The 12,164-nt window shown below is 36.4% G+C and overlaps 1 protein-coding gene across 8 annotated transcripts in view; it reads right to left on the reverse strand.

The window, feature by feature from the left end:
* CASK (calcium/calmodulin dependent serine protein kinase) overlaps positions 1–12,164 on the reverse strand; it is a 435,002-nt gene that overhangs the window by 311,844 nt on the left and 110,994 nt on the right. For 4 of the 8 annotated variants that reach the window (XM_058291528.1, XM_058291532.1, XM_058291535.1 and 1 more), the window contains exon 2: positions 9,071–9,183. In XM_058291528.1, coding sequence (XP_058147511.1) covers positions 9,071–9,183 — 113 coding nt within the window. Of the gene's footprint in view, positions 1–9,052; positions 9,184–12,164 lie in introns of all 8 variants that reach the window. The other 4 variants (XM_058291527.1, XM_071213095.1, XM_058291533.2 and 1 more) reach the window with 1 other exon arrangement.

The raw sequence follows: 12,164 nt of genomic DNA on the forward strand, positions 1-12,164 counted from the left end.
AAAAAAATGAACAAAATGAGAGTCTAAGTAAAGAGACAAAAATTTTAAAAAGGAACCGAACAGAACTACTGGAGTTAAAGACCACAATAACTGAAATGAAAAATATCCAGAGGGTTTCAGGAATAGATTGGAGCTGGCAGAAGAATTACTTGAAATGAGGCCAGCAGAGGAGCAGAAAGGAAAAAGAAATATTAAAAGCAAAAATAGGCTATGGAACACCATCAAGCACACCAAAATGTGTGTTATAGGAATCTCAAATGGAGAAGAGAGAAAGGGGTAGAAGGACTAATCAAAGAAATGACAGAGAATTTCCCAACCTTAGCAAAAGACATGAACATGAATACACACAACTAAGAAGTTCAGAGAACACCAAACAGGATAAACATGAAGAAAAAATACATCCTGTCATATAATGGTTACACTATCGAATGTAAAGGACAAGAAAAGAGTTCTGAAAGCTGCAAGAGTAAAGCAACATGTTATACGTAAGGGAGTCCCAATAAGTTTGAGAGCTGATTTGCTATCAGAATCCATGGAGTTAAGAAGGCAGGGGGCTGAAATACTTAAAGTGCTGACGGAAAACAACTACCAGCCAAGAAAATTTTATGTCTGGCAAGACTATCTTCTAAAAATGAGGGAAAAATTAAGACATTCTCAGATAAACAAAAGCTGAGGGAGTTCATCACCACTAGACCTGCCCTATAAACAATGCTAAAGGGAGATCTTCAGACTGAAATGACGGGACACTAGACAATGGTTTAAAAGAGCATAAAGAAATAAAAACCTGCAGTAAAGTTAATCATTTGAGTAATTACAAACGCCAGTATTATTGCACTGTATTGTTTGGTATGTAACTCCACTTCTTACCTCCTACAGGTGCTAAAAGGGAAATGCATAAAGAATAATCATTGGGAGTAGATGTGGCTCAAGCAGTTGAGTGCCTGTCTCCCATAAGACAAACAACCAGCAGACAATGAGCAGTCATTAAGCAAAAACAATAAGCTGACAATGAGCAAAAACAAACGAGCAGGGAATAGATGTGGCTAAAGCAGTTGAGTGCCTACCTCCCACATGGGAGGCCCTGGGTTAAGTTTCCAGTGCCTCCTAAAGAAAAAACAAATAGACAATGAGCAAAAGGCAATGAGCAGACAACAAGGAAGAACAATGAACAAAAAATCGAGCAAACAATGAACAAAAATAACAAGCACACAGATGAGGGAGCCATCTGGGGGGCGGGGATTTTTTAAAACTAATGATAAATCTATGCTTTGGACATACAATGCACAAAGATATATGTAGCAAGAAACAGAAAAATTGGTGGGGGGACCGAGGAGCACAGGAAAGGTATATGTGCAAGCTATTGAAGTTAAGTTGGTATCAACCAATATAATTGTTATATATTTAAGAGGTTAAATTTTAACCCTATGGCAAGAACAAGGAAGAGGGAAAAAGCACTTGCAGCAGTTTGATATGGTTATGAATTCCAAAAATACATACTGGATTATGTTTGTAATCTGGTCTGTACCTGGGCATGATTAAGTTATGATTAGGACTTTTGATTGGGCCACCATCATTAGGATGTTGAGTCTCCACCCCTTGGTGGGTGGGGACTCACAGATAAAGGGCATGGCAAAAGAGAGTTGAGGGCTTTTTGATGTTGGTGTTTGATGATGAAGCCTTAGGCTGGAGCCCCAGGAAGTAAGTACACAGAGGAAAGAGAAGCTAGCCCCAGGAAGGGAGGAACCCAGGAAGCCTGAATCCTCTCAGACATTGGCAGCCATCTTGCTGTAACATGTGAAAATAGATTTTGGTGAGGGAAGTAACCTATGCTTTATGGCCTGGTATCTGTAAGCTCCTACCCCAAATAAATACCCGTTATAAAAACCAACCAATTTCTGGTATTTTGCATCAGCACCCCTTTGGCTGACTAATACAGCACTAAATATAGTACAACACAAGAAAGCAAATAAATATAAAAGTAGGCTTTAATGGAAGTGGGATACAAAAAAGGTATAAGACTTACAAAAGCTAAATAGCAAAATGGCAGAAGAAGACCTGTAATATCAATTGTGACTTTAAAAATAAATGGATTAAACTCTCTAGTCAAAAGGCAGAGATTGGCAGAATGGATAAAAAAGCATGACCCAACTATATGCTATCTGCAGGAGACTCACCTTAAAGTCAAGATACAAGTAGGTTGAGGATTAAAGGATGGACAAAAATGTACCATGTAAGTAGTAACCAAAAAAGACCTGGGGTGGCTATACTAATACCAGATAAAATAGACACTAAGTCAAAAACAGTTTAGAGGGATGAAGATGGACATTACATACTGATAAAGGAAACAAACCCCTAACAGGAAGATGTGACAATTATAAATATATATCTACCTAACATCAAAGCCCTAAAATATATGAAGCAAATACTGACAGATTTAAAGGAAGAAATTGACAGTTCTCCAATAGTAGGAGACAGTAACACACAGAAAAGGCATTTGCCAAAATACAGCACCCTTTCTTGATAAAATCACAATACTAGGAATAGAAGGAAACTTCTTCACCATGATAAAGGGCACAAACAGCCCACAGCTAACATCCTGTTTAATGCTTCAAGACTGAAAGTTTTCCCTCTGAGATCAGGAACAAGACAAGGATGCCCACTGTTACCCCTGTTTCTCAACATTGTACTGGCAGTTCTTCCCAGAACAAGTAGGCAAGAAAAAGAAATAAATTGGAAAGGAAGAAGTAAAACGTTCCCCATTTGCAGATGAAATGATCCTATATATATAAAATCCAGAAAAAAGCATAACAAAACTCCTAGAGCTAATTAATGAATTCAGCAAAGTGGTGGGGTACAAGATCAACATCCAAAATCAGTAATGTTTCTATATACACAGAATGAACAATCTGAAGAAGAAATCAAGAAAAAAAATATTCTAGTCACAAAAGTAAGTAATAAATATCTAGGAAAAAGTCTCACCAAGGATATAAAGAACTTGTACATAGAAAACTATAAAACATCGCTATAAAGAAATCAAAGACCTATATAAATGGAAGGATATTCCATGTTCATGGATTAGAAGGCAAAATACTGTTAAGATGTCAACACCACCCAAAGCAATTTATAGAGTCAATGCAATCCCAATCAAAATTCCAATAACCTTCTTTGCAGAAATGAAAAGCCAATCATCAAATTTATATGGAAGAGTTTCTGCCATTCCTGGTGCTGTTTGTGGGCTTGTAAGGTGTGGTGGACCTCACACCTCTTTTGTGAAGTATCCATGGTTTGATGACAAATCAGATGTTCTTTTCATTGAGGATCACTTGTACATGAAGAGTTGCTTCTCTCTTGCTGCTTTCAAGACACTCTCCTTATCTTTGGCTTTTGAATAGTTTGATTTTGATGTGTCGTTGAGTTTACCCTACTGAGAGCTCACTGAGCTTGATTGTAGATCAATCCTTTTCATCAATTTTGGGACATTTTCACCCATTATTTCTTCAAATATTCTTTCTGCCCCTTTCTCTCAATCCTCCCTTTTTAGCCTCGAATTATGCATATGTTGGTATACTTGTTGGTATCTCACAGGTCTTTGTGAATTTTTCTTCATGCTCCTCAGACTAGATAATTTCAATTGACCTATCTTCAAGTGAGCTGATTACTTCTTCTGCCAGCTCAAATCTACTGCTGAGCTCCTCTGGTGAATTTTTCATTTTGAATATTATTCTTTACAACTCTAGAATTTCTATTTGGTTCTTTTACCTATAAATTCTACCTCTTTATTTGATGAAACACTGTTCTCATACTCTCCTTTGGTTCTTCAGACATGGTTTCCTTTAGTTCTTTGAACATACTCAAAATAGCTGATTTTAAAGTCTTTTTCTAGTAAGTCCAACATTTAGACTTCCTCAGGGACAGTTTCTATTGATTGCCACCCCCTTCACATGTATGAGCCATATGTTCTTGGTTCTTTGAATGTGTCATAATTGTTTTTTGAAAACTGGACATTTTAAGTAATATAATATGGCAAATCTGGAAATCAGATTCTCCCTACGTTCCAGGACATATTGTAGCTATTGTTATTTGTTGTTGTTCTTGTTAGTCTGTAGAGTGACTTTTTTAAAAATTTTTTAAATTTTTAAATTTTTTCCAAATTCTACTCAATTTATTCATTTTTTGAAAGATATTACATTCAAAAAATATGAGGTCCCCATTCACCCCCACAGCCCCCACCCCACCACTCCCCCCACAGTAACACTCTCCCCCATCATCATGACACATCTATTGCATCTGGTGAGTACATCTCCGGGCATCGTTGCACCCCATGTCCCGTGTTCCACACCATAGCCCACACTCTCCCACGTTCCATCCAGTGGGCCATGGGAGGACATACAATGTCCGACAACTGTCCCTGCAGCACCACCCAGGACAACTCCAAGTCCCAAGAATGCCTCCACATCTCATCTCTTCCTCCCATTCCCTGCACCCAGCAGCCACCATGGCCACTTTTTCCACACCAATGCCACATTTTCTCGATTATTAACCACAACAGTTCATGAATAGGATATCATTAAGCCCACTCTGATCCTTACTGTATTCCTCCTTCCTGTGGACCTTGGCTTGGTTGTGTCCATTCCACATCTATGTCAAGAGGGGGTTTAGATTCCACATGGATATTGGATGCCATCCTCCTGCTTTCAGTTGTAGGCATTCTAGGCTCCATGGTGTGGTGGTTGACATTCTTCAACTCCATGTTGGCTGAGTGGGGTAAGTCCAATAAATCAGAGTGTAGGGGCCGAAATCTGTTGAGGCTCAGGGCCTGGCTATCATATTGTCAGTCCAGAGATTCAAATCCCCTAGATATATCTTAAGCTCCACCACCAACTACAAATCCAGTAAAGTAGCATGAAAGGCTTGTGAAAAGAGATCCCATCTGAGTCCAGCTCCATCATGCAGAAACACCAGCTCCAAAGAAGGGCCAACTGGCATGGCAGTGAACCCCATCTGCCATGACCATAGAACCTGTGGGTCTTGTAGAGTGACTTTCTGACCCAATTCTGTAAAGTGTGTATTTTTTGTTGTGTGTGGCCACTGAAGTCTCTGGTTGCCTCTAAATGTTTACAATATCCCTCCCTCACATTTTAGCATGGGACAATCTTTGAGTCAGGTCAAACAAAGCCTTGCAAGTGGGGTTTTTAGGGAACTATCAGACAAGTCAAATAAAGACAATTTTCTGGGAACGAGGCTTTGAATGTTTTTAACTCTATTCTGCCTCCTCTAGTGGCTGCCAGGTGCTTGGTTTTTTGTATTGTTTTCTTTTACCATGATTACGAGCTGTTTATTTCAAGGTTACCACAGTACTGGAAAAAGGGGATGGGAACAGGGCAAATTATCTTTCTAGAAGAAAACTTATAATACTGCAAAACAAGAACTGCCATTTTGAACTTTTAAAATTGAACCATAAAAAATTGAATCACTTTGAGAACTCAGAACTCTGATATTTCAGTTTCCAAATCTATATAGCTCACCTTCCTTTAATTCCCTTATAATATTTTGTCTGAATAATTTTGATACGTATTTTTAAAACGGAAGTCTAATTTAATTAGTGGTGCAGCAAAGGTAGAGACAAAAAGTATATTAATTAAAAGTTCAAGATAATACTCTAGGAATTTCACTAATGGATACAGTATATATAAGTAGGAAGAAAGCCTTCTATCAGAAGTAATATCCTAATATAAATCCATCCAGCTTTCATTTAATAGAAACTTATTCATCTCATGCTCATAAGCTGCAATTTCACATATACATACATGTGTAAGAAGAAACTCTTCACCATTTGGGAATAATATATATATTTTTGGAATCTGATAAAAGCTGCGGACTCTCTTCCTAGGAAAATATACATATACACATAAATTCTGCATATATTTTCAAGGAATTCTTGGATAATCTAAAGCCTGCAATTTAAGAACCCCTATCCAGCAAGAAAATTGCTATGAATTTCATGGGAAAAATAGAGAAGAGCTATTCAAATAATCACAATATCTCACCTTGCTAAAGTAAGAATTTAAAATATTAAAGCATGTAGATGTGCTCTTTAACTAGTAAACATTTAATTTCTGAAGTTAAGCTATAAAGTATTTATCTTGAATGTAGTACATATATTTTCCTACAAAAATAATGTCATAAACAATGGTTGGGACTATTAAACTATAAGATCCTTAAAGGGAGATGTTCTCCTTATTTGTCTTTGTATTATAATGACCTTTCCAAAAAAATAGTACATGGTAGGTTTCCAGGAGACCCTTTGCCAAATCTATTTCACTCATTAACAGAGGTAAACACAAATGCTCTAAGAAAACAGGAAAAATATTGAGGCAATGACAAATAACAAATATCAAATACACTATACAGCTAAAATTAAAACAATAAAATAGAAAAGAATAAAGAATAAAATGGATTTTAAAATATCTTTTGCTTGAAAGACAGGTTTAATTAGAAGAGAGTGAAGTTGTAAATATAGGTTGTTCTAGATAATCTTATCTGAACTTCTGAATACCTTTTTAGTGTATTAACTTTTACTTCAAAATAAGTTTCTTCTTAACACAGGGATAACCAGCATCTCCTTCTAAGCTTAGCCGTGAATTAGGTAATTTTTGAAACGTAACAATTTATAAACGGATGGAAGGGCGGGGGGTATAGAATATTTGATCTTTAGTAACTAGAAAATGGTTGAAAAAAGTTGCAGGGAGGGAAGATTATTCAAAGAGGCTCTATACAGTAAAACATATAATTTATTATTTATTACATTATATTTTATAATAAAACATGCCCAAATTTGAATAAATTAAGGTAGTGTGAACATGAGCAACAGAGTACAAGAACCCCATTGCAAAAAAAAAAATGGTGGGGCTGTAGAGATGTGAAATTCTGAGTCTGTTAGTTGGCTTAGTTTTGTGGATGGTAATACATTCTTATGCCATAACTATAAAGGACCAATCATACATTTTCATTAGAATGTAACTACTAAACTCTGATTAGAAGTTATGATTGATATCCAGAATTCAGTTTGCTGTCACTTAATACTGATAAGTTGTGGTCCTACTCTATAGGACAAATATGAAATAAGTACAGGATTCCATCAAGTTCAAAGAGGCTTAAGAGTAGAAGGCTCAATGGAATGACCCGCTCCTGTTTTGGAACAGGACTTGATGGCATTTATATAGCCAAAGCAATGGCAAAGCAGTGCAGGAATGAGCTCCCATGTATTATACTAGGAAAAGATAAAGCTTAAACTCAAGGACATGGACTATATGGCAACTCCATTTTTTTTTTAAAGTTTGAAGTTTGATCCCATGAGTAGGTGACATTTAGAAGAAGATCAGTCTTGCATTCTAGGTCTATAGCTCCAAAGATCCCTGGCCCTGGGTGAAGAAATATGTCAATAAACAACCTCAGGTAAATGAAAAGGTACTTAATTATCTCCTGAAAATGTCGTTACCCTGGAGAGATATAAAATTAATTATAAACATGAGGTAAATCAAACTTTGTAGTAATGATGTTGGGTAAAGGAACAAGCTATGAATACTTTTTAAAATTATCTTTAACAATGCTTAAGAGAATTTGGCCTATATTACTTCAATTTAATATAAATAATCGATCTAGACTTGTGATGTTAAGTTGGACTTTAAATAAATTTATAAATAGTATCAGAACACTTAAGAAAAGATTCAAAACATCTATATGTTTCATAAACTAGGTTTATACAAAATTACCTAAGTATTCAGGAAAGTTTTCTTTGTTAGGTAACTAAGATACAGAAAATCAATTACAATTAAAAAGCTTAAGGGAACACAATTTAGTTATAAAGCCTGCTTTAAAGTAAATTTTAAATTTTGCCTAATTTATAAAACAATTTGTATTCAAAAACAGTAATAGCCAATTCCAGAGTATGAAACCAGAAGATATAAAACCTCCAATTCTTTCTATATTATTTTAAAGAAATTAAATAACTAAAAATGAATCAGTTGGTGATTCTTTGAGCATAGCAACTTCTAAGAATCCTCTATAATCAGTATATGAATAATAATAATTCAAAGGTTCACAAAAGTATTCAAAGCTAAAGATCCTGAAAAAAGTTCTGCAGGAACAGATTAACCTGGAACTCACAATATGAAGGATTTCTACTCCCTAAAGTAAGATAACAGGATAAAATATAAATAGGATGGATACTCTGCCTTAGCTTTTTCTATCTAAACTATCAATTGTGTTATTCTTGGGTTAAGAAGGAGGGCAAAACATCTTTTAGTAGACTATGGAAAAGTTTCAAATCTGAAGGTTAGCAGACTGTGGAAAAGGCTAAAAGCCAATGAGAAATATCAGCATATGTGGATCATTGCTATATGAAACTACAACTTCAGAAACTGTAAATAACAAAAAAAAAGAAAAACTAAAATTTTTTTTAAATGCTTATAGATGGTTTATAAATATAAGTATGATTACCCATATTACTATTGTAAAACAAAATTTTAAGTTCTGTCAGTATTGATCATTCAAAATTACACACACTCACTATATCTGATTTGAGCCAAATGTGAGATAAAATTTTTCAGTTCTACTATATCATAATCCTAAGTGCATAAGTTATGCACTATGATAATTGCAGATTCAGATGAAAAAAAGATAGCTTTGTTTCATCTGAATCTGCAATTATCATATCTTTGCCATTGTTTCCTCTCTTTCCATTCTCATTCCTTGTCCCACACAATAGGACACAAAATTAGATCCTAAAAAATTTATGTTTATGATCAGATTTCATTTTCTTCATAGTCAAAAATCATAGGTCATAGCAATCCTAAATTACTTTATAATTCTGCAAATTACTCACAATATCTTTCAAATACTGTGTTTTAGAATTCTGACAAATTAGAATGGAGTTTAAACTATCTCCACCCACTTCCCACTACACTACACCCTGCTTCCCCACCCCCAGATGAAGGTAAGGTTGATAAATGGATTTTGGAGATGGAATAAAGCCAGACATCAAATAACTTACTTGAAATCCATCTCTTACCTTCTGTACTTAACCCTGGACTTGATGTGAATTTGGCTACATCGACAATTTTTACAGCAAATTGTTGCCCAGTTTCTCTGTTGATACATCGTCGCACAACACTGAAGGGACCCCTAAAACAAAACAAAGCACACAAATCAATTTTAGTTCATTGATTTTCTTTTCAACATCTTACTGATGTCATACTGTCTACTAACCATACTACATGAGCACCGAGCCGTTCTATCCCTTTTTAGACATGGAATACGGCTTTCAAAATCAATTTTAAGTAATGTAATTTTGAACATATTTTTCTATAGTTCATTAATTAATAATTTATAAATATGATTAAACTGGGAAAATAGAAGACAATTAAATATGCAATTCAAAATCATTTTTAAAAATTCTAAATATTGGGAAACGGACTTGGCCCAGTGGTTAGGGCGTCCATCTACCACATGGGAGGTCCGCGGTTCAAACCCCGGGCCTCCATGACCCGTGTGGAGCCGGCTCATGCGCAGTGCTGATGCGCGCAAGGAGTGCCCTGCCACGCAGGGGTGTACCCCGCGTAGGGAGCCCCACGCGCAAGGAGTGCGCCCTGTAAGGAGAGCCGCCCAGCACGAAAGAAAGTGCAGCCTGCCCAGGAATGGTGCTGCCCACACTTCCCATGCTGCTGACAACAACAGAAGCGGACCAAGAAATAAGACGCAGCAAATAGACACAGAGAACAGACAACCGGAATTAAATAAATAATAAATAAAAAATAAATCTTAAAAAAAAATTCTAAATATTATGTTCAAGGTAAACAATATTTGTAATATTCTATACATATTATCACTATCTTAAACATAATAAGTGAAATCTACAGTAGTGTGTATAGCTTTTATCTTTTAAACTAGAAACTTAAGTCATTCTTTTTTTTTTTTATTGACTTTGTAATAATATTACATTAAAAATATATATATATGTGAGGTCCCATTCAACCCCACCCCCCCACCCCCCCTCTCCCCCCCCAACAACACTCGTTCCCATCATCATGACACATCCATTGGATTTGGTAAGTACATCTTTGGGCACCTCTGCACCTCATAGACAATGGTCCACATCATGGCCCATACTCTCCTCCATTCCATCCAGTGGGCCCTGTGAGGATTTACAATGTCCGGTGATTACCTCTGAGGCACCATCCAGGGCAGCTCCATGTCCCAAAGACGCCTCCACCTCTCATCTCTTCCTGCCTTTCCCCATACCCATCGTCCACCATGTCCACTTTTCCCAATCCAATGCCACCTCTTCTATGTGGACATTGGATTGGTTGTGTCCATTGCACCTCTATGTCAAGAGGAGGCTCAGATTCCACATGGATGCTGGATGCAATCCTCCCATTTTCAGTTGTAATCACTCTAGGCTCAATGGTGTGGTGGTTGTCCTTCTTCACCTCCATCTTAGCTGAGTGTGGTAAGTCCAATAAATCAGATTGTAGGTGCTGGAGTCTGTTGAGGCTCAGGACCTGGCTATCACATTATCAGTCCAGAGATTCAAATCCCCTAAATATATCTTAAACCCCAACATTAACTGCACCTCCAGCACATTAGCATGAAAGTCTTATGAAGGGAGATCCCATCTGAGTCCAGATTCATCACACATAAACACCATTTCCAAAGAGGGGCCATCTGCCCTGGTAGTTAACCCCATCGGCCATGACCATAACTCTCATGGGTCTCTTTAGCCCTCAAAGGAACCAATATCTGGGGGTTGTATCTGCTTTATCTGTCTCTCTGTTAAGTCATTCTTAACCTCTCCTTCTCACCTTACCTAATCTTCACCAACAAGTCCTACTATGTTTATCTCAAATATCTCTTGAACTTGTCCACTTCTTCTCCATGTTCCACACCCTGGTCTCAGTTACTACATCTTCTACCAGGACTACTGAAAAACTTGTTTCCCCCATTCATTCAAGTAGTGATCTCCAACGACCTTTCCAGTCTCTCTGGTATTCTTTTCCTCCCTCTACACTCTGGCTACTACTATGGACTTCTTTCAATTCCTTGAAATCCTACTTCAGGGCCAATATACATGTTGCTTCCACTGCTTGAAATGCTATTCATTCTTCAGATTTCAGGCCCATTGTCATGTCCTCAGAAAAGCTTTTACTGACATCCAAGACTAAGTATCAATCTCCCAGTTCCATGCTTCTTTCCCAACACTTTCACAATGTGTGTAATTATACATTTAATTATGCATATTATTATATACTTATTACGCATTATGTTTTATTTAACAGCTATACCCACTGATAGACTATAAGCACTATGGGGATAAGGATTATATCTGTTTTCCTCACCACTTGTATCCCCAGAGCCTCGTATTATGCCTAGATCAAAGAAGGCACTCAAATATCTGTTATAGAAGTAAAAAGATCAGCGCAACAATAGGTAGTAAAGATTGAGAGGCAGGGGGAAAAAAGAAAAGATGCTGATTTTAAAGATACTACTTCCTGAACAGTTTCAAGGAACCCAAACAAATTCTAAAACAGAACTGAAATAACAGTATATAATGTAAAAAGAGGCAAAATACAGGAGAGCAATCTAGGGGAAAGTCCACATAACATGATGATTCATGCACAATGGTCAATAAATTTAAGCTCATAAATTCAGGCAACAATGGCAATTTGAAACAAAGAGAAATCCTTCCTGGTCCTCAAACTTCAAATTAAATTTTTAAAATAGTTACAGTAATTTCCATCAGCAGAGCCAATAGTCCAGTCATTTGCTTATCCAGTCCTCTCCTCAAATTAAGGTGATTCTCAAATATTGGCCACATCACTGAATCAAGAATGGTATTAAAAAAAAAAAAAAACTACCTGGGCCCCAGCATTAAACACACATACATACACACACACACACACTGTTCCTTGTGATTAATAGTTACTAAATCAGTATATGAACTCAAGATAATGCAAAGATAGATTTGTACATGTTTGGATTAACAAAATAAACAATACAAAATGCAATAAAAATGTACTTCAGTAGTTTATTTGAAGGATAGTATATTTAATTCATTAAATACACACTTGTAAATATATATATGTGTATATTATTCCCCTCCTCTGGGG

This window comes from Dasypus novemcinctus, chromosome X (genome assembly GCF_030445035.2).
Source record: "Dasypus novemcinctus isolate mDasNov1 chromosome X, mDasNov1.1.hap2, whole genome shotgun sequence".
NCBI lineage: Eukaryota > Metazoa > Chordata > Mammalia > Cingulata > Dasypodidae > Dasypus > Dasypus novemcinctus.